The following is a 23,049-nucleotide window of genomic DNA, read 5'->3' on the forward strand; positions in this document are numbered from 1 at the left end:
TGATGGGCGGAACACTTGTTGCGGCCGCTAATGACGACAGATGGACCATGCTATCAACTATACGCGCATTAATTCAACCTGCCAGAGAGTTCTATCGAATTTGTGATTTGAACCACTTCAGATGAGGCGTGGGCGGACTATTGATTATTGTATCACCGAAAGCACTGATGATAATGATGCAACCGCTTTATACTAAATAATCTACTGAACTTACTAAAGCTGCATTCCCGTGCTATTTTCGAGTTTCATGCCGGAAACAGATTCCTTTTCTAAATCGCTATTTTTCTAGCAATCCAAAAGTTATTCACTTTTGAATGAGACATCGACCTAAAAATATTGTGCAAGGTAGATGCGTGTAGACTTTTTTTGTACAGTGTAGATGCGTGCAGATTTTTTTGTGTGTGTGCAGGGTAGATGCATGTAGACTTTGTTTCTTCTACAAGGTTGATGCGTGTAGACCTTTTTCTGTACAGTGTAGATTGCATGTACACTTTTTTTGTGCAGAGTAGATGCATGTGTAGATTTCTTTGCACAGTGTAGATGCATGTAGGCTTTTTTGCACAGTGTAGATGCATGTAGACTTTTTTGTGCAGAGTAGATGCCTGTAGACGTTTTTCTGTACAGCGTAGATGCATGTAGACGTCGTTTTTCTGTACAGTGTAGATACCTGTAGACTTTTTAAAAACTGTTTGGCGCACGGCATAATTATGTTTTTTTCCCCTGTAATTATAGGCTATCATCTCTGTACGCAAAGGGTTACTACGTAGACATGGGAATTGTGTGCAGCGTTTTTTATTATTTTTTGTCTGATGAGGGCCCCTGATGTGTATGTAGCTACACACATACCAGCCCAATTTTTTGGTCCCATATGTTGCCGCAAATGGACTATTTAAAGGGGTTATCATCTTCGGATGGAAATTTCTCCCAAAAGTCATCAGATTACCCAAAAAAAATTGAAAAGAAAATGAAGATGATGAAATAAGCCTTACTTTGATGTGTGTCTCTAACACCTTGGAGAGTTGTGAGTATTTGTCCTGAATTTCTGAAGTGGGAGCATTTATCATTGTGGTCTATGGTAGTTTATTTACTGGTCTGCACCCATAGGGGGACCGAAAGACAGAAAATTGGACATGATAAAGAATTGCGGATGATGACTTGTAATGTCTTACCCCCCCCCCCCCATCCTGACTGAATTCTGGATCCGTCTTTGAACTAAAATAAAACAGACTGACTAATCAGCAGACTGACTCGCACACAAACCGACCAATTGATTAATTAATTGAAATACAAATTAGAAGTTTCTGTTTGGTATGTCAACAGCCCTGTCGTCCGTGCGAGAATCTTAAAGAACAAAATGTGATTTTGTTTTCGTCAACTGTCTTTAAAATAGTTGAGGGGAAAAGGGGGCTCATTGTTTTGCCCTACAGAGCATGCAGACCTAGAAACCTGCCCGGGCTACTAACGATTCAAAACACTGACCCCAGGGCACCATCGCAATCACCGTCAAGCCTAAAGCCTCCGAAAACAAATATTCACACTGATCGATTTCGCTCCCAAGAATGGTAAACGAGGAGTTTGCAATCTCCCCGGACGCACTCTTGTGCAAAAATTTTAATATCTTACCCGATTTCCATGGTGACGATTTGTTGAAAGGCTTTATTTACAATTCGAAGATCACGTTACTATTCAGGAAGCATAGGGAATAGGGAGTCCCTCCGTATGCAAACACGAGAATTTCTGCCGTTGTCTGATGAGGGATGAACAAGATCCGTGCGGAAAAGCATCAACTGAATAACCAAACACGGGCCGTGCACACGGCCATACAATCGTGTGTGCCTTTTACTCTCTTTTTTTACCCGCAAAATAAAAACCATTTTCTTTTTTAATTTCACAGTCGATTGGTTACGGCAGAAGTCTTAGTCTCGTCCCACCGTTGGCTGTACATTGCACGAATTCAACTCCAAGGACGAATATCTTAAATCGGAATAAATTTGATTGTGATCGTGTTTTATTTGTATTTCGCGTATTTTTGGCAGTTATTCTTTAAGTTATTTATATGTAAATGTTTTATCGTTCAATGCGGAGTTTTAATGCATGTTTTACACCGTCACGAATTTGATTATATCTAAATTCTACGTAGTTGTTTTGGTAGGGTGTCTTTGATCTTACTCGTTAATGTTTTGACTTGTACTTCTCAATACATGTTTTTTATTCGTCCTTTGGTGCCACATTTGCCAGTTTGACAACACTTTTTAATGCATCGAGATGGCATTTTACCCTTTTAGTGCCAAGCAAGGAATGGTGTGCATGATTATCGGTGGAAACTTGTTAAAAAAACCCAAAACAACAACAACAATGGGTAGAAACCGTCTGATAATTTTCGCGATTACACGATTGATCTCGCCCAAAAATATACCAATGCGCCAATTATGATTTTGTCCGTGTTTCGGAGAGCAGTAAAGGGTATGGTAATTTTGCGCAGGGTTTGGGAAAAACTGGGGACAGAGCTTTTACTGCTATTTTTTTCCGAAAAGTGACTCATGTTTTAGGCTTCTGGGAAAGCGTGGGATTTATATGGTGAGTCCTGGTCCGTAATAACACCTTGTAACTCCTTGTAACCATGTCATACACAACAGCCGCTTAAAGGCTGCGTATCATGTGTGTTGAACACTGCGATCCTTCCAAATTGAGAAGAAAAAAAACCCACCAGAGGTCTAAATCTCCCCTTCCGCCACTGGATACAAATCTCCGCAAATCATTGCTTTATTGGCCTATAACAGTAAGGTTTTATTCGTACCTATATCCAACCGTCGTAGCCTGCACGCGCCAGAATTCTATCCAGAAGTGGGGGGGGGGGGGATTCCGGACAGCAAATTTGCCGACCGACCACCGCAAAATAAAAAAAGTTGGGAGGGGAGGGAGGGGGGGGGGAAACTACAGGGACTTCTCCTTATTTTTACATTTTTTTTCTTTCCAGAGGGAGGGGTAGATGCTCCCCCTTGGCCCACCTCGCCTCGCGACGCCCATATTCACGCAAATGCAGAGCGACTTACACCCGTGGCTTGAATTGAAACCACACCTTTTCCGTCGAATTTCCAACTGAAAGTGTCATGACGTCGGGAGTCGGTTCCCCGACTCCCATATCTCTTACATTTTTAATGAGAGACGACACCATGGCATTTCCAGTTTTGAATTTAATAATTTTTTATCTATCTATCCATCCATCTATCTATATATCCCCTCATCGAACCGAGGTCGAATTTAATTGGTAAAACGTGTTACAAAACCTACGAATCTTTTTTTGCATATAGCCTCCATCGGTGTATAAGGATCCAACAAATTCTGTAATCTGTGCGGAGATCTGCTGATACATACGACAAAATATCACAGAAACGATGTCGTAAAACACCAATAGGTCTATCTTTAAAACAGCAGACTTACAGTATCCTCTTGAGATATAAAAATGGCACCGCGTGCTTCGACGAGCCATTTTCTTTGGGTGAGATAATGAATAAATTCTCACCGCGCTGCGACTTCAAACGATGTCAGCTCTTTGTCCATAGGGGGCGTGCAACAGATCTGCGCGCGTAAACAAGATTTGCAGTGGGCCTGGTCAGGGAATTGGAGATTGCAATCCAATAACATAAACCGCTAGCCTAAGCATGCGGCGCAGAACTGGATGCACGGGGTGTCCATTTCGTATCGTATTCTCGCTGTTTCCCTCCTGGTTGCATGTAGCCAGTACATCAGGGGCAACTTGGGGAAACCTTAGACGTTCAAACAACACTTTCCCGCGATATTCTCTGACGCGCTGATTTGTGTGTGTGTGTGGAGATTTTGTCACCAGGGACTAACAAAAAGGGCTCTGACACAAAACTTGCAACCGCTTGCGGAATAAGAGACGTGCGTGCATGAAGGTTGACAAACACTAAAGAAAAGAAGTGGAGAGAAAAAAATCTTATCGGGTTTCCGAGTCAGTCAAGGCCGATTACGACTCATCATCATAATTCTACTTTTTTCCAGGTCCCCGACCTTTAAAGTGGAGTGGGCAAACAAGCTGAATGTCGGAAGCAGTTTTCTATGAAGCCCGGAAAGGGACAGGGTGTAGTTTACGATTTTGCGATGTTTGAAATATTTCCTTGTCTTTGTCGACTGCTTCCGAGCCAAGATGTCTGCTTCCAGTCCGTTATCTGTTTGCTCTTGTAAGGGGCCTCTGTCCTCAAGGCGTCTTGGGGTATTGATACTATACTTTAAAGGACCTCTTGAATTGTCCACGGGAGTACCATTTCGTTAATTTTGATTCGATTATGGATACATCCCTTGGCATATACAGTTTGACAAGCGACTCTAGGGGATCAAGAAGGTCCTGAACTCTATTTCTAACTCTATGGGTTGATTTTTATTCTTTTAGCAGGGCAAAAAATAGTCAAACGCTCTCTTATGGTGGCCGAAGCGTACCCAAAGGATGTCAAATTATATAGAGAGACGTGGTCAATCAACACTTGGCCACATTTGAGGAAAATCGAAGTAAATATACATAGAAGTACATGGAAATGATAAACCAGCAGTTCTGCTTATTTTTTATGCTAGACCACGCCAGTATGGTGTTTTATTCCGGATAAATCAGCTACGAATTAAGAAAAAATTAAATAGATCTTAAACTTATCCAGCGACCCCGGCTTTTCAAAGCAGCCCCTGGCATATTAATTATCTTGAACGTCTAATCACCTTAAGGGTATCATTTTATGCATTCAAAATCTCAGGTATCAGATGAGATGGAAGTGCGAAGGAAGTGCGAAGTTTGGTAACGGTAAGGAGTATGTATATGCTACAGGTTAACAATTCAATGACGACGGGCAGAGCATACTATCCGAACAGTTGAGTTCTCTCTGGTTTTTTTTCTCTTCAGAACCACACATACTCACAAAAGAGATTTGCCACATGGTGCTACCGCATATCTTATTACCTTTTCAACGTGCAAACCTTCAAATCTCAGTTAACAATTCACTGAAGAAGAGCGTTGTAAGTTGTGACAATTACATCTCATGAAAGTTCAAAATGATGTTTTTTTTTCGACGTGGGCAGACATTATGCCTGACAGCACTAAACAAAATATGTAAACAGTATTTTCCCCACACCACAATATACAAGATCAATTTCATTATTTTCATTACAAACAAAAGCGTGACACGCTAAAGTTTGAGGTTTTTGCAATAGTTTAACAGTTAGTTACACACTAACCCAAAACCAAGCTATGCAAAATAAACCGCTTGTAAATCTTTATTAAAACTTAAAGAACATCCAGTTTAACACTGAAATTGCTGACTTTATTGCAAATGATATGTCATGTTTTATTCAACAAATAGGAACAAACCCAAAACTCAGGGGAAGGATTAGAAAGTAAAATATACCTATTTTTTTTATATGGCAGGTGAGTTTACAAAATGAATACCTTAGAGATTAAAGTAACTACGTCTTTTGAAGTACATTATTTTATCTGTAGATGACATTAATCAAAAAAAAAAGTTATCTTTTATGGGTTAAACAATAAAAAGCCAGACTCTATTTCACATAATGTCACGAAACAGACTCTTTTGGAAATCCTACATGACATTCTTAAATAAAATGCGTTTCGGTTTATACGACATCAAGTAGACAATGTGGCGCTACACCCGTGTATTATACAAACTTTAATCTTCAACTTCAATCATCTAAATCAAGATAAATAAGATCTGCAACAAGAACCCGGTAAAACATTTAATAAATAGGCTTCAAACTTGGTTAAACGTGCGATATGTAAGTAATTTGTTCTTCTGATTAAAAATCTATGTATTAAAAGTCTATCACGCAACTGTTAAATATTACTTTCTTTTTATTTTATCATTAGTAAAAAAAGATGATTTTTTTTGAATTTATTTAAAAGATGCCCGTCACTCCATGAAAACACGATAAGTGCAATAATTAAACCTACTCCCATGCTGACTTTCATTCGGATTGTATTTTTCGTTTTAAAAATACTATATTGTTTCCGTCAAATCATTTGTTATTGTTTGACGGTTTCTCATATACTTATTATCCTAATGCTACACATCATGACAAATCACAAGACGAAATTTCAATTTAATACCCGTGGTATTTCTTGAGTTATTGCCCAAAACAACGAGTGTGTTATTTATGTTCAGTAGAGAGGCATCCGCATGAATGCTTGGAAAGTGGTGGTGCGCCCTCTATTGAAAAAAATTAAAGTAGACACAAAAAGAGGGCGCTGTTTGATTTGGGTGAAGTCTTTTGTATTTACCCAAACCAAACAGCGCCTTCCTATTGTGTCCACCATACCTCAAATAGGCTAATATGCACGTTTGTCTCCTTGTGAGACCACTATTTTGCTTAGCGCGTCCTTTTTTGACAGAAACTTTTAGTTGACAAAACTGTGCAGGTAAAAATGCCTTTGCAAAAAAGTGAAACAAATGAACTTCAATTCAAATGTGCTGCTTTTGTTCCATGAATAATTTTCGCGTATAAAACATCACATTGCTTTAGTCATTTTTTTTCTATTGTGTGACGATTTCTCATGAAATTTAATCTCTTATAAGTATGCTACTCATCATGACAAATTACTGTACGAAATTTGAATTCAACTCAACAGATATATCCAGAGTTATTGTCGGAACAACGAGTGTGGTGTTTGACTTCAGTCAGGCTTTTTTTCATCCGTGTTGGCGTGCTTTGTTGTGGTGACCACTATGTTTAAAGCAAAATGTGCAAAGCTAAAATCACACGTGCACCCACACGTTCGTATACATGCAGGCAAACTTCTAATCGACAGTGGGCCTACATTTGCCTAACACATGTGCTCCTATCAAATAAATTGATAACAAAATGAAGGGGGTAATGCTTGAATTTGTTTTAGCGTTGTGGTATGTCATATTTGAAGGCTTGGCTAAAGATGAAATGCCTTTACTTTCCGATATTTTGATTTCTCCTGACAAATTTTAAACGTTTGTGCTTTTTAACGAAAAAAACCCCACTTATTTCCAATTGTGCGATTTTGGGAGTCTGAAACCCTCTTAAAAAGGTTTCCATTTTGCGCAAAAATTCATCTCCCTAAGACTAGACATGGCACTGGTCTCTTCATCGAATCTGAAAAGTCTACTCTTGGTGTATTGAATAACTGTGGGGCCGCAAATACTTAAAGTAGACCTACGCTTTTTGTTCGCTGATGTCTCATCCAAAAATAATGTCATATCCAAAACAATGTCATAGCATGTTTATTGCCAGGAAACAATAACTGCTCAAAGATGAAGCGTCAATGCTTTACAAAGAAATCGTGTTTTTTTTCTGCCCAAGAATTGTTTGATTTAAACGAGAATGAAAAATTCACCGTATTTTTCTTTCTTTCGCTTTTGTGCACAAACAGGTCACAAACACGAATTGTGTATTTTTTTGTTATCTGTACATTGTCTGTTCTAATCTATGGTTTAATTTTGTGTGGTTTTAATTCCTTGAGTTCTTTTATGGTAATGTGTTCATTTTGTCTTTTGTTGAATTTTTTGTCATTTTTTGTCATTATTATATCATGTTTTTATGTAATCCAGGACCCCTAGGGAGAACAGTTCATTGACAACTGATGAGGCTACCCTGCTAAAATAAGACGAAATAAATAAACTAAATAAATAAATAAATATTAGGCTTGAAATTCAATGAGAACCACGATTTTAGGAGACCAGCTTGGCAAGGTTGTAATTCTTCTCAGGTCCGCAGTTTAAAATACGCCGAGTGCCACATCCAGAAAACGATACTTAACGCCCGCCAGCGTATTTTTTTTATCTTCAGCATGCATCGTATTTTAACCAATCACATCACGCACCCTGACATGAATATTTATCACTCTGAGTGGATGGAAGACGCTTAGGTTCTCGTAGTGTTGTCCCTTTAGTTAAACCTATCCCAACCAACACAAATATTTCGTGAAAATGGGAATGGGCTCGAACCACAGTCTTGCGATCCATAGATCACTCCACTATCCACTAAGTCACTATGCCAGCTCGATGAAAAGCTGTTGTTTGAAATGACTGAGTGATAGTAATGGTGAGACGTCATTGTTGTTTTCTTATGAATAAACTAGCCGAATCTTCATGATCCATTGACGATGTGTGCTGCAAACAAAAACATCGCCCTCCCCCGTTAATTTGAATCTGAGTTACGCCATACTATCAGTGGCGTAGCTACGGGGCTTTTGGGATGCAGCCCTGTATTAAAATTCCCATAGACACCAGTGCTAAATGCCCATACTTCACAATTCTTTTTAAAATACTCAGAACTCTCAAAGGTATTTATGCTACACAGAAAAAAAAAGATGATCAACATGACTGTCATCTTTCATTTTCTTTTCATTTTTTTGATGGGTTGACCATTGACTTTTCGAGAAACTTTCACCCAAAGAAGACGACCGCTTGTTTTCTCAAAGGACGGTGGGAGGGTGGGGCGACGTTCTAAAGACTCGTTTTCTGGATGTGGCACTCCGCTTAATAGACCTCATGCTAACGGACAGGTATGATACAAGACCCAAGTTGTGGAGTTTTCAAAGCCGAAGAAGCTGAAGTACCTGCTGATAGGGCTGGTTTTTGTCCACCGCAAGTACGCCGGCTTCCGGTGTTTACCCAGCACGAAAGTACCTCGGTCGTACCGCAGCCAGAAGCGACGAAACTCGGTCTCGCTCAGGACGCCTGGGGATGGCACGGTATACGATGGATTGCTGCTCGGGAATTCTCTGATGAAGGTCTCATTATTGCCAAGAACTGTTTAACACACACGGAGTAAACGAAAAAGCGATTTGATTTACCTATATTCGCCAGATTCATGATGCCTGACATGGAAGACAGTTTTACATTCTATAAATTCCCTGGCCAGATTTTACCCGCAATGTGGGTTTGAATGTTATAGCCCAATACCCGAGTTGAGCCTTAAATTGATTTTTTTTTACAGGGCCGCAAATAATTCAAAAGGAGTAAAGTAAGTAATTCATAACTTAATGGAGCTGACTTTCTTTTCGGTTGGTGTCTTATATTCGAAAGTGAATAACATTTTTATTATTAGAAAACATATATAGTTATTACCTCCGCCAAAGGGTTATGTTTTCATCGGATTTTGTTGGTTGGTTGGTTGGTTTGTCTTGTTAACAAGATAACTCAAAAAGTTATGGACGGATTTGCATGAAGATTGTTTAGGGGTGGTCCTTGATACAGGTACAAATAGATCAGATTTTGGGAGTGATCCGGATCTGGGTCTGGATCCAGGTTAATAAAAAAAAAATGATTCTTCACCATTTATGCGAGTATTTCTTTGGGGTGTACTGACAATATGGCGAGGAATTGTTTGACCTTGGCGGAGGTTTGCGCTCTCTGAGTGCTTTTTAGTTTAAAGATGCACCGTCCGTGATAGTATTTGTTTATTTCAACAAAAGCAAAAATCAAATATTTTCTATCGTTGGTGTCTTCAGCCCTCTAAATTAAAGACTAATTCCCGACCTCAACACTACCGATTTTCATAGGTGGCGGAAACCAGTCTACCACGAGGAAACTAAAGTATTGCCGGGCCGTAAACAACTCGAAAGTTGTAAAGCAAGTTGTCCGATTTCTCTCGTTATATGTCTCACTCAAAAGTCTTATATTGGTCCATTAATAAGGGTATAAATGTGTGCTTGGCCGGTTTTAAACGCTTTGTTTACGACCGTTTGGAGTGTAGGTGCTAATAATTACCCTCGCCGAATTCACAAATACTTCTTCGTTCAAAAAGCAAAAATTTTCTGTCCAAAAGTCAAAACAAGTCCAAAATTATAAATTTCCAACGATTTTGATCCACACTATTACTTCATGTTTTTTATTAAACACCTCTCTATAATGTTAATCCATCTCGCGAAAAGTAGTAAACAACACCTTAAATAGAGTTTTGTGCGCGGTGCGTACTGCGCGATGTGGCCCAGAACGCAGCTGTGCCGGTGTTCACTATAGAAAATATATCAAAAACCGACTCACTGGAAGTATTGCGCATGCCTACGTGAGGATTATGAACGTTCAACCATAAAAGCGGTAAAAGGCACCGGATTTCATATGAGCTAAACTTCCATGTGACACTGGAAAAGTGTTTAAGACCAACCAGCTGGTCTTTATCAAGAATCGGCCACTCGACGGGCTCTAAACCAATAGCAATGGGTAAACTGTAGAGGTATTTATGAATATCAGTTAAAAAATAACCCTCGAAAATATTAGCACGGACGGTACAGTAGGCCTCTTCATCTTTCAAAGGAATCTTTTTTCCGGCAGTGACACGTACTCGACGTCACTTTACCAACATTTACGAAGATGGCTTTTTAAAAATTATTTTTCACTCACCCAGTTGGTATTGCATTCCCTCAACCGTGTTATCACTCGAGAACAGGATCACGGCATTGTCCCTGGCTATGACAGCGAAGTCCAACACGGTCTCGCCATCAAACGAAAGCTTAAGGAATGGGTGCATGCGCTGATACGGGTAGAGGTAGTACGTGCTGCTGCATCCTGTAGTGAAGGAATGGGGCAGATGTTTCGATCGTCACGGTATTAAAGTCAGTGGGCTTGAGGGGGCCCATATGCATATTTTCGGGGCACAGTCTTTGAAATTCAACCAAGGATCACCTATGGATACCTCAACAAGTTCAAGCCACTTATTGACTTATTCTCTAATGTTTTAAAGCCACATTTAAAAAGAAATGATAGTAAAATAAGGCTGCATGCATTACGCCTGCACAAATAGTCTGGCGCCGTCCCATTCAACAGTTAACAATCAATGAAATACATTCAGGGAACTCGACAAAAATGGCCAACTCGTGAATAAGGCCCATGCACTGATCTCTGGGCCCATGTCATTGTTTTTGGCATAAAGGGCTGTAGCGTTCACTTTAAGTTACACTGCACTGCGCCTTTAACGCATCTTGTATATATGTTTAGTTCAGAGGTCAACCTTCACGCATTCAGTTTCGTTTCGTTATCGTTCTGTCACACACGCAATATTTACAGTGCTTTTCCTATAATTTCGCTTGGAAGTTACAAGCTAGAATCAACGCTATTCTTTACATGATTTATTAAACATCGGCAGAGCTATTCCAGTGAGCAATCCAAGTTTCTCTCGTGGATTTTTGTGAGTGTTTATTGACCGAACTTTGTGAGCGTTTTCACCACGTGAGTTGAAACCAACTCGCCCCGCATTCACGGCGCGGGCAGTCGCCCCGTTCGCGTTGCGTTGTGCATGGACTCGGCCCAGTTTTGGCTGTTTACATACTGCAACTTGGTGAGTCACTTAACTTGCAATAAACTCGGGAGTTAAAGTAGGACAGTACAACTAATTCCAACATTGGTGACCCAGACCTGAGCCGAACAACATGGAAACCAAATCTGACTCTGATCATGCTGATTCCAAACCGGGCACATCCAAAGGTGCTACTGCTAGTTCATCTCCATCTGCACCCACAACATCAGCTGCAGTGACTTTGAAGTTGCCTCCATTTTGGCCCAGTGACCCTGCCCTTTGGTTTGCGCAAGTGGAAGCGCAATTTCTAACCCGTAACATCACTCAGCAACACACCAAATTCGCATACGTGGTTGGTTCCTTGCAGCCAGAGTTTGCAACTGAAGTGAGGGACATCCTCATTTCACCCCCTGAGCATAATGCCTACGACAGCCTGAAGACCGCCCTCATCCGTCGAACCTCCGTATCAGAGCAGAAAAGACTGCACCAGTTGCTAATATCGGAGGAGCTGGGGGACTGCAAGCCTTCACAATTACTACGTCGTATGCGGCAGTTGTTAGGAGACAACACGCTCGAAGAAAACATCCTGAAACAACTGTTTCTTCAGAGATTATCGACCAACGCCCAACTTATCCTGGCATCAACATCTCAAACGACACCCATTGAGCAACTCGCAGAACTTGCAGACAAGATTGTTGAAGTTTCTGTCTCGCCTACTGTACATGTCGGGGCAGTTTCATCCAGCCAGCCTGGCAGTTCGTCGCCTCCAACAACCATGCCAAGTTCAGATATGCTCACACTACAAGCCAAAGTTGACCAGCTAACCCAACAAGTCAGCGCTCTCACATGCCAAGTCTCCGGTCAGCCCCGTTGGAGATCGAGGAAGCGTGACACAACCCCACCCAATCGACGCCCATCTCGCAGTCGCAGCCCATCACACTCTGGCACTGACTGCTGGTATCACTGGCGATTCGGCGCTGATGCCAGAAGGTGTGTGTCCCCATGCAGCTTCAACCCCCGACAACAACAGGGAAACTCCGATGCCAGCGACTAAAGGCGACGAGTCTCCCTGGCACCGACACCAATAGTCGCCTATTCTTCATCACTGAACGCAAGACAGGGGCCCGGTTCCTGGTAGATACGGGAGCGGAAGTGAGCGTTTGGCCTCCATCGGCTGCGGATAAACGTCATGCCCAGTCTTCATCTATCAATCTTCAGGCGGTGAACAAATCTCCCATCAACACATATGGTGAGAAGTCACTCACTTTGGATGTCGGGTTGCGTCGAGTCTTCCGTTGGGTGTTCATTATCGCGGACCTGCCAAACCCAATAATTGGAGCAGATTTTCTCCAACACTTCGGACTGCTAGTCGACGTTCAGCGTCGCAAACTCATCGACTCCACTACAAGCCTCACCGTAGGTGGAATCGGTTCAGATGCCATTCCCATCAGTCCAACCGTTGCCAAGCTGAGTGAGTCGCCCTATGAAGTGATCCTCGGACAATTTCCAGAACTGACACGTCCGACTTACACTGCCAAGGACGTTAAGCACTCTATAACGCATCACATTGTGACTAAGGGTCCCCCAGTGTCAGCTCGCCCAAGACGCCTGGCTCCCGACAAGTTCATCACGGCGAAAGACGAGTTCAATCATATGCTTGATCTCGGCATCATCGAAGCTTCGGACGGTGCATGGTCGTCGCCTTTACATATGGTGGCCAAGAAGTCAGGTGACTGGAGGCCGTGCGGAGACTACCGTGCCCTCAACCGTGTTATAGTACCCGACCGCTATCCGATACCCCATCTGCATGACTTTACAGCCAATCTGGAGGGTAAACGCGTGTTCTCAAAGATCGACTTAGTACGCGCTTACCACCAAATTCCAGTCCATCCTGACGACATCCACAAGACCGCCATCACAACACCTTTCGGTCTGTTCCACTTCCTTCGCATGCCCTTCGGCCTGCGGAACGCCGCTCAGACTTTCCAACGATTCATCGACATGGTTACGCGAGACTTACCTTTCGTGTACGCCTACATCGATGACATCCTGGTCGCGAGTGAGACAGAGGAGGACCATCTTGAGTACTTGCGTCTTCTCTTCAGCAGACTTTCCGAATATGGCATTATCATCAACCCATCCAAATGCCAGTTCGGGGTTCCCACCCTCGATTTCCTGGGACACAGAATCGACGCTGATGGTATCCGTCCCATGAGAGACAGAGTCAACGCGATTGCAGAGTTCCCTCAGCCTACCTCCACCCGTCAACTGCGCAGATTTTTGGGACTGGTAAACTTTTACCGTCGTTTTGTGCCAAACTGCGCAAGCGTGATCGCCTCGCTGACAGACCAGCTGCGAAAAAGACCCAACCAGTCACGCAAATCAACCAAACTGAATTGGACACCCGAATGCCAGACAGCGTTCCTGCAGATCAAGCAATCACTCGCTGACACCACACTTCTCGCTCACCCTTCTTCGGTACTACCAACTGCCATGATGGTGGACGCCTCGGACACGGCAGTTGGCGGTGTGCTTCAGCAACTTTCCGAAGGAGTATGGCACCCCCTGGCCTTCTTCTCTCAGCGTCTTAAACCTGCAGAGAGTCGCTATAGCACCTTTGGGCGCGAACTACTGGCCATGTACTTGTCAGTCAGACACTTTCGACACTTCATCGAAGGACGAGAATTCTGCATTTACACTGACCACAAACCGTTGGTGTATGCTCTCAACTCCAAACCTGACCGGCATTCACCTAGAGAAGTTCGTCACCTGGACTATGTATCTCAGTTTACATCCGACATTCGTCACATCAAGGGCACAGAGAATGTTGTAGCGGATGCGCTCTCCCGATCTCACATCAGTGCCTTGACAACATCGACCCAGATTGACTTCGAGCAGATGGCCATGGATCAGACACAAGACCAGGAACTACACAGAATCCTGGAATCACCCACATCCCTGGACCTCAAGCAAGTTCCGATACCGAACTCAAATACATCCATCTGGTGCGATGTGTCGACAGGTCATGAACGCCCTTTCGTACCCCAAAACCACAGACGGAGTGTGTTCGATTCCTTGCACAATCTGTCTCACCCTGGCATTCGAGCAACACTGAAACTGGTTGGTTCACGCTACGTCTGGCCACGCATGAACTCAGACATCAGAGCATGGGCCAAGGCCTGCGTCAAGTGCCAGAAGTCCAAGGTCCACAGCCACACCAAGACTCCGTTTGGAACCTTCGCATCTCCAGATGCACGTTTCGATCATGTGCACATAGACATCGTGGGACCACTCCCCCCTTCCCAGGGATATTGCTATCTACTCACATGCGTTGACAGGTTTACACGCTGGCCAGAAGCAATACCTATACCCGACTGCACCGCTGAAACAGTCGCCAAGGCCTTTGTGAACAGATGGGTCTCCACCTTTGGTGCTCCGTCTACGATAACCACAGACCGCGGACGACAGTTTGAGTCGGCCCTGTTCCACGCTTTGATGGTTCTCCTAGGTACCAGACGCACGCGAACAACATCGTACCACCCCATAGCAAACGGTATGGTTGAACGCCTGCATAGACAGCTCAAAGCCTCTCTCAAATCGAGTACTAACCCTCAACGTTGGACCGAAGCATTACCACTCATCCTCCTCGGGATCCGCACGGTGGTAAAGCAGGATCTTGGTTGCTCCACCGCCGAATTGGTGTTTGGCACCACCCTGAGACTTCCAGGACAGTTTGTTGCACCCCCCAACGATACTGGTAATCTCGCCGACCCTGCAGACTATGTTCACAGACTGCGACACACGATGCAGCACATCAGACCCACACCGCCTCGGTCGCGAGACAGAACTGCACAAATTCACAAGGATTTGATGTTGTGCAAGCATGTATTTGTCCGTTGCGATCATGTGCAGAAACCCCTCCAAACACCCTACAAAGGTCCATACCGAGTACTCAGCCGGACAGACAAGTACTTCACACTCGACCTGGATGGAAGGCAGGACACAGTCAGCTTAGATCGGTTGGAAGTTGCTTACCTCGATACAGATACCACCCCTTCCCAGCCATCTACCCTAGAGCTTAAGCGTGTACAGCCATCTCCTGCCATCCCTACGCACACGGTTGATGACCAACACACAGCAACACCAGCAGCTCAACGGCACTCGCGTTCTGGCCGGCATGTTCATTGGCCATCCAAGTACACAGACTTTGACTGTGGTTGATTTAACCTGAACACTTATCGCTCGCTTCAATACCATTTTGCGATCTAGAGGGGGTCTACTGTAGCGTTCACTTTAAGTTACACTGCACTGCACCTTTAACGCATCTTGTATATATGTTTAGTTCAGAGGTCAACCTTCACGCATTCAGTTTCGTTTCGTTATCGTTCTGTCACACACGCAATATTTACAGTGCTTTTCCTATAATTTCGCTTGGAAGTTACAAGCTAGAATCAACGCTATTCTTTACATGATTTATTAAACATCGGCAGAGCTATTCCAGTGAGCAATCCAAGTTTCTCTCGTGGATTTTTGTGAGTGTTTATTGACCGAACTTTGTGAGCGTTTTCACCACGTGAGTTGAAACCAACTCGCCCCGCATTCACGGCGCGGGCAGTCGCCCCGTTCGCGTTGCGTTGTGCATGGACTCGGCCCAGTTTTGGCTGTTTACATACTGCAACTTGGTGAGTCACTTAACTTGCAATAAACTCGGGAGTTAAAGTAGGACAGTACAACTAATTCCAACAGGGCCATTCAGAATCCGGTTCACTAGTAAAAACGTCATTCACGCGCACCCACCATTGATTACTGGCGGTCATTGGCTACAACCACTCGAACTGCGTTAACTTCCGGTTCTAGTCGTGCAGAAAGTGCTGGAGGTGACGTCACACTAACGAACCGGATAGTCAATTCCATGTATAAAAATGTCGATCGTATTCACGCGCGCGAGTGCGTTGTGTCAACGCTTGCGCGCATCCATTCACGGCTTCGCCGAATTAAAAACGAACTACTGACGGAAATCTCTAAAAAAAAAGAAGACTAGTGGCCAGAAACAATAATGTCACAGTGAGTTTAGTGACATTACTATCTTTAAACCACGTAGGCTTTTAAGCAATAATTTCGTCAGTTACTTTTGGATAGCTGCAAATGTTCATATATTCTACCTTTAAGCAGGAAGGATGAGGTGCTTATGTCAACACTTACATGAACCAAGGGCTTGAAGGAAACATGGTTTGACTTTCATTGTATTGCTAATTATCTTCTGTATCAAGTGACCAGAACAAATTAACCCACTTCCATAAAAAAAGAATGAAAAATGGACGCTGAACCTGCAATGTGTTATGAATAGCAGCTCCCCCGCAACACAGAAAATTAACAGCTTTTGTCGTCGTATTGGAAAAAGTCATGCATACAAAAAATGAAAAAAAAAGCGCTGGACTTGAGGGGATCAGCTCTTCCGCTTAATTACCTACAGTGCGCAGGTAATCTGAAAATGATGATTAGCACCGAACTGCCTGGATGACTGCTGATGCACAATACTAGCTTCGCCAAATTGCCACAGCATTATTGGTGCGTAACACAATCACAAAGCAATTCTGTTTATTGGATACAAAAACGAGTACGAGTTAGCGGATTATGTCATGCAGTTTTTGCAAAATGTGCCTAGACAGAGTTACCTTTTAGATCAGAGTTACTAAAAAGTATATAGGCTACACTACACTTCTGCAATAGGGGGCGGGGGGGGGGGGGCACCTTGCCCCCTGTATTTTCCATAAATGCTTAGAGAGTTCTGATACGCCATTGCCTCAGCCCCGATCTGGACTTGCACTTGAAGTGCTGTAGAAACTAGCCTTGACCAAGTCTGTCTACTTGTTCCCTGTACGAGCGGCGTATACCGCACAACTTTTAGATCAGAGTTACTAAAAAGTATATAGGCTACACTACACTTCTGCAATAGGGGGCGGGGGGGGGGGCACCTTCCCCCCTGTATTTTCCGGTTACAACGCAACGTTTAATACCCACACACATGCCCGACTCCGTTCGATAATCGATCACATGATGATCAGTCACATGATGACAAGTCACATGATGACAAAATGGCAGCCGTCAATTTTTTTGAATCGTGACTCCCTTCGTGAATCTGATTGGTTATACATAAATATCGCGTCTTGTGAAATCAGTATGCTGCCCGCACACCTTTCTGGTCACATAGGATCCGGTGAAATCGAATGCGAAAAAATCGAACATTATTTTATTTCGTCCGGTCGCCCGGTGTACGGTCCGACGCGATCGGTCCGATATTTTTTCAGCGCACACCTCTGTACAATGGCCCGCTGATCCACTGAACCGGTAAAATCGGAAAGGTGTGCACTGGGCTTCAAGGACAGCGTTTTCCACCCAAGTCTTCGGTGATCAGTTCGCAGTCTGCTTTATGTCAGAGTCTCTTTGAAAGACATCTTTTTTGTCCGTCCAGCTCCGATTGAATGAAGCTGGATTGAATTTAAAGAATAAATGAATAACTGATGCAACGAATCACCATGGATTAGGCCTACTATGGTGATTGGCTACCGTCAGTTATTCTGATATCCCTACCTTGTTTGGTATAATAAGTGCAGTTATCAGCACCGGGCACAGTCGCACGTACACTCGCCTCGACGAAGCTGGCATCTTCCAGCACGCACTGCCCGGTGGTCTTTCCGTAGCAAAACTGTCGGCAAATGTCCTTCTTCAGGCACTCGACGGCGCAACGTCCCTTGGATCGGCTGATCGTAGAGGCGATCACGCGGTGTGGCACTGCCTGGTGCTCATCATGCTCGGCCAACGCAAACGCTTCCGAAGCCGTGACGGGCGCTGAGCCGTTTGCCACAAAGATCTCACTAGAGCAGATCACAGCAATCAGACCGACGTGTAATACATGTACCGTCATTTTTGATGCAAAGATTCAGTACTATAAGCCTGCTACTCTTTCCTGTCCATAAAGTACCTTAAAGAGAGTTCTTTCAGATCTCACATCAATACACACAGCTCAGAACACTATTCTTTAACCCTGCATTTCACTTTATGTCAGGCGACAAAACTTTATATCAACTATAGAACGTGTTTCCTGTAGGCTGTGCGATGGTCGTATACAGCGTACCTTTAGGCGGCATACAGCTGATGGGTGTGGTACAGACCTGTGTAGATTCACGCATGCGCAAATTATGTTACCCGACCGGTTTGTCCATGATGAGGCCTTCGTTTATGATGTAGCCTCTGAGGCAATACACGAATATACAATGTACAGTAAATGTGTGGGATGAAATTGTGAAACGTTCACCGTTTCATCCGCTATTTGTAGAGCATTATAGTTTAAATTCTTGCATGAAACAGTTTAGTTTGATTTCCGAATTATATTAGACTTTTAGTGCAACCAGCTGGTCTCACAAACAGTGCGTATTACGCAATGCGTAGGATTTATACAACAAATTTGTTGCACTGCTGCTACCTGCGCAATAACCTTCAGATCGATATCACGAAACATGGCGTAGCTAAGCGTTTGAAATAATTTAAACATCTTAGACGGCTGTTTTGCATAATGATTTTATTGTGTCACAAAACGTCTAATGTTGGCAGCTTTTATAGCTCATAATTCATTGGGCTATACTCGATGCTGATGATACGTACAGGCAAGGAAAATGAAAAGGCTGCCGAGTTAGATGTAAACAAACCACATTTGTGAACATTGTTCCCCCGCAAAATTAATGTAAGACATCATCTCGTTCTCCCAAACCTTGACTTATATCGAGACGAATGAATACCTTTAACTGGAGTTGGAGTGAACTTGTGGCGTAGTTGTTATACAGCTGGACTCATAAATGTCCACATCGGCACGTCGGTTGGGCTCTTGGCTAGCGTGTCATTGTACGTGTATATGCCTACTTTATGTACTGTTTTTGTCCCATCTTTTCAATGAAACAGGTGTTGTCGTATGCCCAGATTTAGAATGTAATTATATCGAAGAACTGTAATTATGACTCAAATTAGAGTTTGCCCTTCACCGACGTATAAATACTGTATACTCAGTGTGTTACCTCCCGAGTGAAAGTTGGAAAAAATCACTCGGGTGGGACTCGAATCCACGACCTCCTGCTTTCTAGTGCAGATGTCTTACCACCCGACCACCGAGCTAACGGGATCTATTGGATGGTTCGAATCTAATGTACATATAGCAGTGGGTACCGCATTGACTATTCATAAGATGGGATTTTTGCGTCGGGGTGATGTAATTCAAATTAGGTTTTGCCCTTCACCGACGTATAAACACTGTATACTCGGTGTGATTAAATCACCTCGACGCAAACATCTCATCTTATGAATATAATTATGACGATAATGCAACAGTTCTACTCGTCTTATTAGACCAGGCAAGATTCGTACTTAGTTCCAGATAAGCTAATAAGTCGGGAGGGTGACATAAATCCTTGAAATAAACTAAAAATTAACTTAAGGGAAACTGACTGCTAGCAAAAATAGCGGTACTAATTACTACAAAGATCACCCAGAGACGATACGGCATTTTATTGCAATTCTTCAAATCAGCTACAAAGGGAAAGTGACTAAGTACATCATCATACTGTGGCCTCGTGGTTAAGGGCACTGATTCGTGGTCTGTGGGTAAAGCTGCAGGTTTTGGTTTCGAGTCCTGCCCGGGGTCATGGTGCGTGTGCCCTTGGGCAAGGCACTTTGTCACTCATTGCTTCTCTCCACCCAGGAGTAAATGGGTACCTGTGAGGGCAGAGATGGTTATTGTGATCGAATTAGCTTCCTTGCGCCTAACAGGCTGCATCGAGCTGTATACTCCCCAGGGAGCTGAGATGGTATTTGGAATGTTTCATGTGCCCAATGAGCAGGGGTAATAATGATGTAGCGCCTTGAGCACCAGTCCTGGTGGATACGTGCGCTTTATAAATATCCACTATTATTATTATTATTATTATTATAGGTTTTCTCGGTCAATTTCGGCAAATGAGCAGCGAATTTAATTTTCGTGCGTTCGAATTGAAGCTATTTTGCCTCTCCAGTTGTTACTGCGTTTCAAATTCAGAATTCGGCCATTCAATTTCGTTTTGAGGCATTCAAATTCCTTTAGCACTGTGTTCAATTTAGCATATCGTCATTCTTTTTCGTGACACACAATCATCATTCAATTTAGCAAAGCTGGTTCGACTGGAGATTTTACTGATTTAATTTTGTTCAATTTCGTAAAGAGGCAATCAATTTCGCTTAAAGAGAATTCAAATAAGTACGACTAAAGAAATACGAATAAACAGATAAACTGTACTAGGCAACTGTTTCGTATCTTCACTTTAATTCAGGCAAACCTTGTTTTCTTTATTTATGCTTCCAGTAGACTTTGCATGGGGCCAATGAGGTTTTTTCTTCTTCTTTGTTTTCTTCTTCATTCTTTTTTTTTGGGGGGGGGGATCTTTATTGGTTAACTGACCAAGACCTAATTTTGTATTGTGTTTGAATGGGGTGTTTCTTTATGTTTTTCCTGGTTTTTTATTGTTTATGTTGTTTCTTCCTCAACCATCAATCTGTTGGCGTGCCAGACATCTTGGCATATATGTTTGGGTATGGTTGTACCACTGCATGCACTTCACTTGGGTGATGACATCAACGCTCTGGATGGCTGCTTGTTGAAGGAGATCGCACCTCCACTGCTGCATGTTCATTCCTGCTGGCTGGGCAGCCTGTCTGTCTCCGACACGTTGTTGCCACTCAGGTAACCCAAGGATGCGTTTAACTGCAGCCTTGAATGCAGAGTGTGCCATCTCCGTGCTGTTCAGGAATGGGGAGTAGGGAGGGAGGCGCTTCAGCTGGATCATTGGGTTGGCACCTTCAGGGAGTTGGGCTCGCACATGAGGCCTCGCATTGTCGTATATGAGGTAAATGGGTTCGTCGTCTGGGAAAACTGCATCACACTCTTGAATTGTGTCCGCAAGAAACTCCTCGAATCTCTCTCGCGTCACAGTTTCGAATGCGATTCGGTGGTGCACCAAGCCTACTTCACTAGAAACAGCGAAGGTGACATTGCAATTTCTCCCTCGTTGTCTGTCGACGACTCGTCTTGCAGCGATCCCTCGTGGAGCTCTACCCTGGGAGCGTCGAGTCCAGACGTTATAACCTGTCTCGTAAATGAAGACTAGATGCGCCAGAACACCATGCTGCAGGAACCACTCACCATACTTGACGCGTTGATCAAGAACTTCATGGGAATTTCTTGCATCAGGGACGTCCTCCACTAGTTTCAGTGTAATCATCATCCCATCCAAGGCCCTGGCTATGGTGGCAGTAGAAACCTGGGGCTTCTCTGGCAGATGCACACTCAAACTAGCCTTCATTTGTTGAAGTGTCAAGACGGGATTAGCGTCAAGGATGCCTTGCAGATGGTTTCGCATGTCATCATCCATCTTGCTGTGGGTTGCTCCTCCTCTTGCCAGCGTCTCTCGCCTTCCAGTCCTCAAATATGTTGCAACAATTGATCTGGCTGTGGACTTGTTGATGTTCAAATTGACCGCAAGCTCAAGGTAGTCTTGCTCGTTTCCCTCGAAGGCCTCAATCAACCTTTCTCGATCTACCTGGGCCACTCTAGCGTAGCGACCACGAGCTGCCATTTCTAGAAATATGCGTGTAAAACTGTAGCGAAAGCTCGTCTTCGAAGTACATCGGCAAAGTGACTCAAGTGCCAAAAAGTGAACCGTATTTATGCCTTCAACATTCTTAAGGAAACAAAAATTTAACAAAGCGTTTTTTAGATTGCACAAATTCCAGAAATGACTGCCAGAAAAAGGAATTTGAATGACTAAACAGACGCCTCAAAAAGCTCCTGCGAATTTGAATGCTGCTTTGTTGAATTGTTAAATTGCATGATTATTTTGTTAAATCGAATGACGCAACAGTACATTTGACTGGTCATAAAACGAAATCGAATGACCCTTTTCAGTAGCATTTGATTTCGCGCGAAATAGAATAGCGTAGTGGTTAAATTGGCTGCTCTTTTGCCGAAATTGACCGAGAAAACCTATATTATAATTTAAAAGTCGTGCAAAGAAATTGACTGGAGCGGGGTTTGAACCTGCAACCTCGAGATTACCGTTCCGGTGCTCTACCATTGTTAGTATTCAGTCTTATGTTGGCGGTTCCCCATTCAGTCAACGTTTTGCTTAAGGGCGCTAATAGTCAGCAGTTGCAGGTTCCAACCCCGCTCCAATCAATATCTTTGTTCGACTTTTAAATAAATCTTAATATTATGAAGCGAACCTTCATCGAAGCAATCCCTCGAAAAAAAAAAAGAGATTTTGAACGTGTGATCATCTTTAACAGCGCGATTGATGCTTTCAAAATCTAAGCAATTAGGTGAGATGAAATAACGTGATTCATTTTCTTACTAGCGCGAACACTGCAAAGTTGGGCAACGGTGAGGCATGTATTGGTCAAAATATACTACGACTACGAGGAGCAGTGTGAGAAGGGCACATGAAAGTTCATCATGGTTTTCTTTCAACGTAGTCAGACATGTCTGAGAGAATAGAGTTATTTCTCCCGTATATCACTGTACATCGGAACATAATTGTTATCGTTTTCATGACAAAGAAGCTTGACACACTAATGTTTGAGGTATTTAGCAAGAGTTGAAGTTGCCCTAACCCAAAACAAGTTATTGAGAATATATGGCATACAAATCTTTGTTAAATCTAAAAAAAGTTTCAAAAAGAATTTTTTTAG

The 23,049-nt window shown here is 43.2% G+C and overlaps 1 protein-coding gene across 1 annotated transcript; it reads right to left on the minus strand.

Annotated features, from left to right (window-relative positions):
- Positions 1-8,418: 8,418 nt before the first annotated feature.
- Positions 8,419-18,208, minus strand: LOC119736830. Its single transcript, XM_038210840.1, has 3 exons — positions 17,875-18,208; positions 10,392-10,556; positions 8,419-8,798 (listed from the first exon to the last, which is right to left on the minus strand). Exons 1-3 carry the CDS (start codon positions 18,206-18,208, stop codon positions 8,536-8,538), a joined length of 762 nt encoding a protein of 253 aa, XP_038066768.1. The 3' UTR covers positions 8,419-8,535.
- Positions 18,209-23,049: the final 4,841 nt, after the last annotated feature.

The sequence above is a fragment of the Patiria miniata genome, unplaced genomic scaffold, assembly GCF_015706575.1.
Source record: "Patiria miniata isolate m_02_andy unplaced genomic scaffold, ASM1570657v1 HiC_scaffold_3, whole genome shotgun sequence".
Lineage (NCBI taxonomy): Eukaryota > Metazoa > Echinodermata > Asteroidea > Valvatida > Asterinidae > Patiria > Patiria miniata.

What these genes read in the sequence shown, in the direction of transcription:
- LOC119736830 (XM_038210840.1), bottom strand. Translation starts at nt 18,208, where the DNA reads ATGACGGTACATGTATTACACGTCGGTCTGATTGCTGTGATCTGCTCT. An exon ending in CACTTATTATACCAAACAAG is followed by an intron (nt 10,557 to 17,874) that starts GTAGGGATATCA and finishes CCTTCACTACAG; the next exon opens with GATGCAGCAGCACGTACTAC. An exon ending in GGGAATGCAATACCAACTGG is followed by an intron (nt 8,799 to 10,391) that starts GTGAGTGAAAAA and finishes TGTGTTAAACAG; the next exon opens with TTCTTGGCAATAATGAGACC.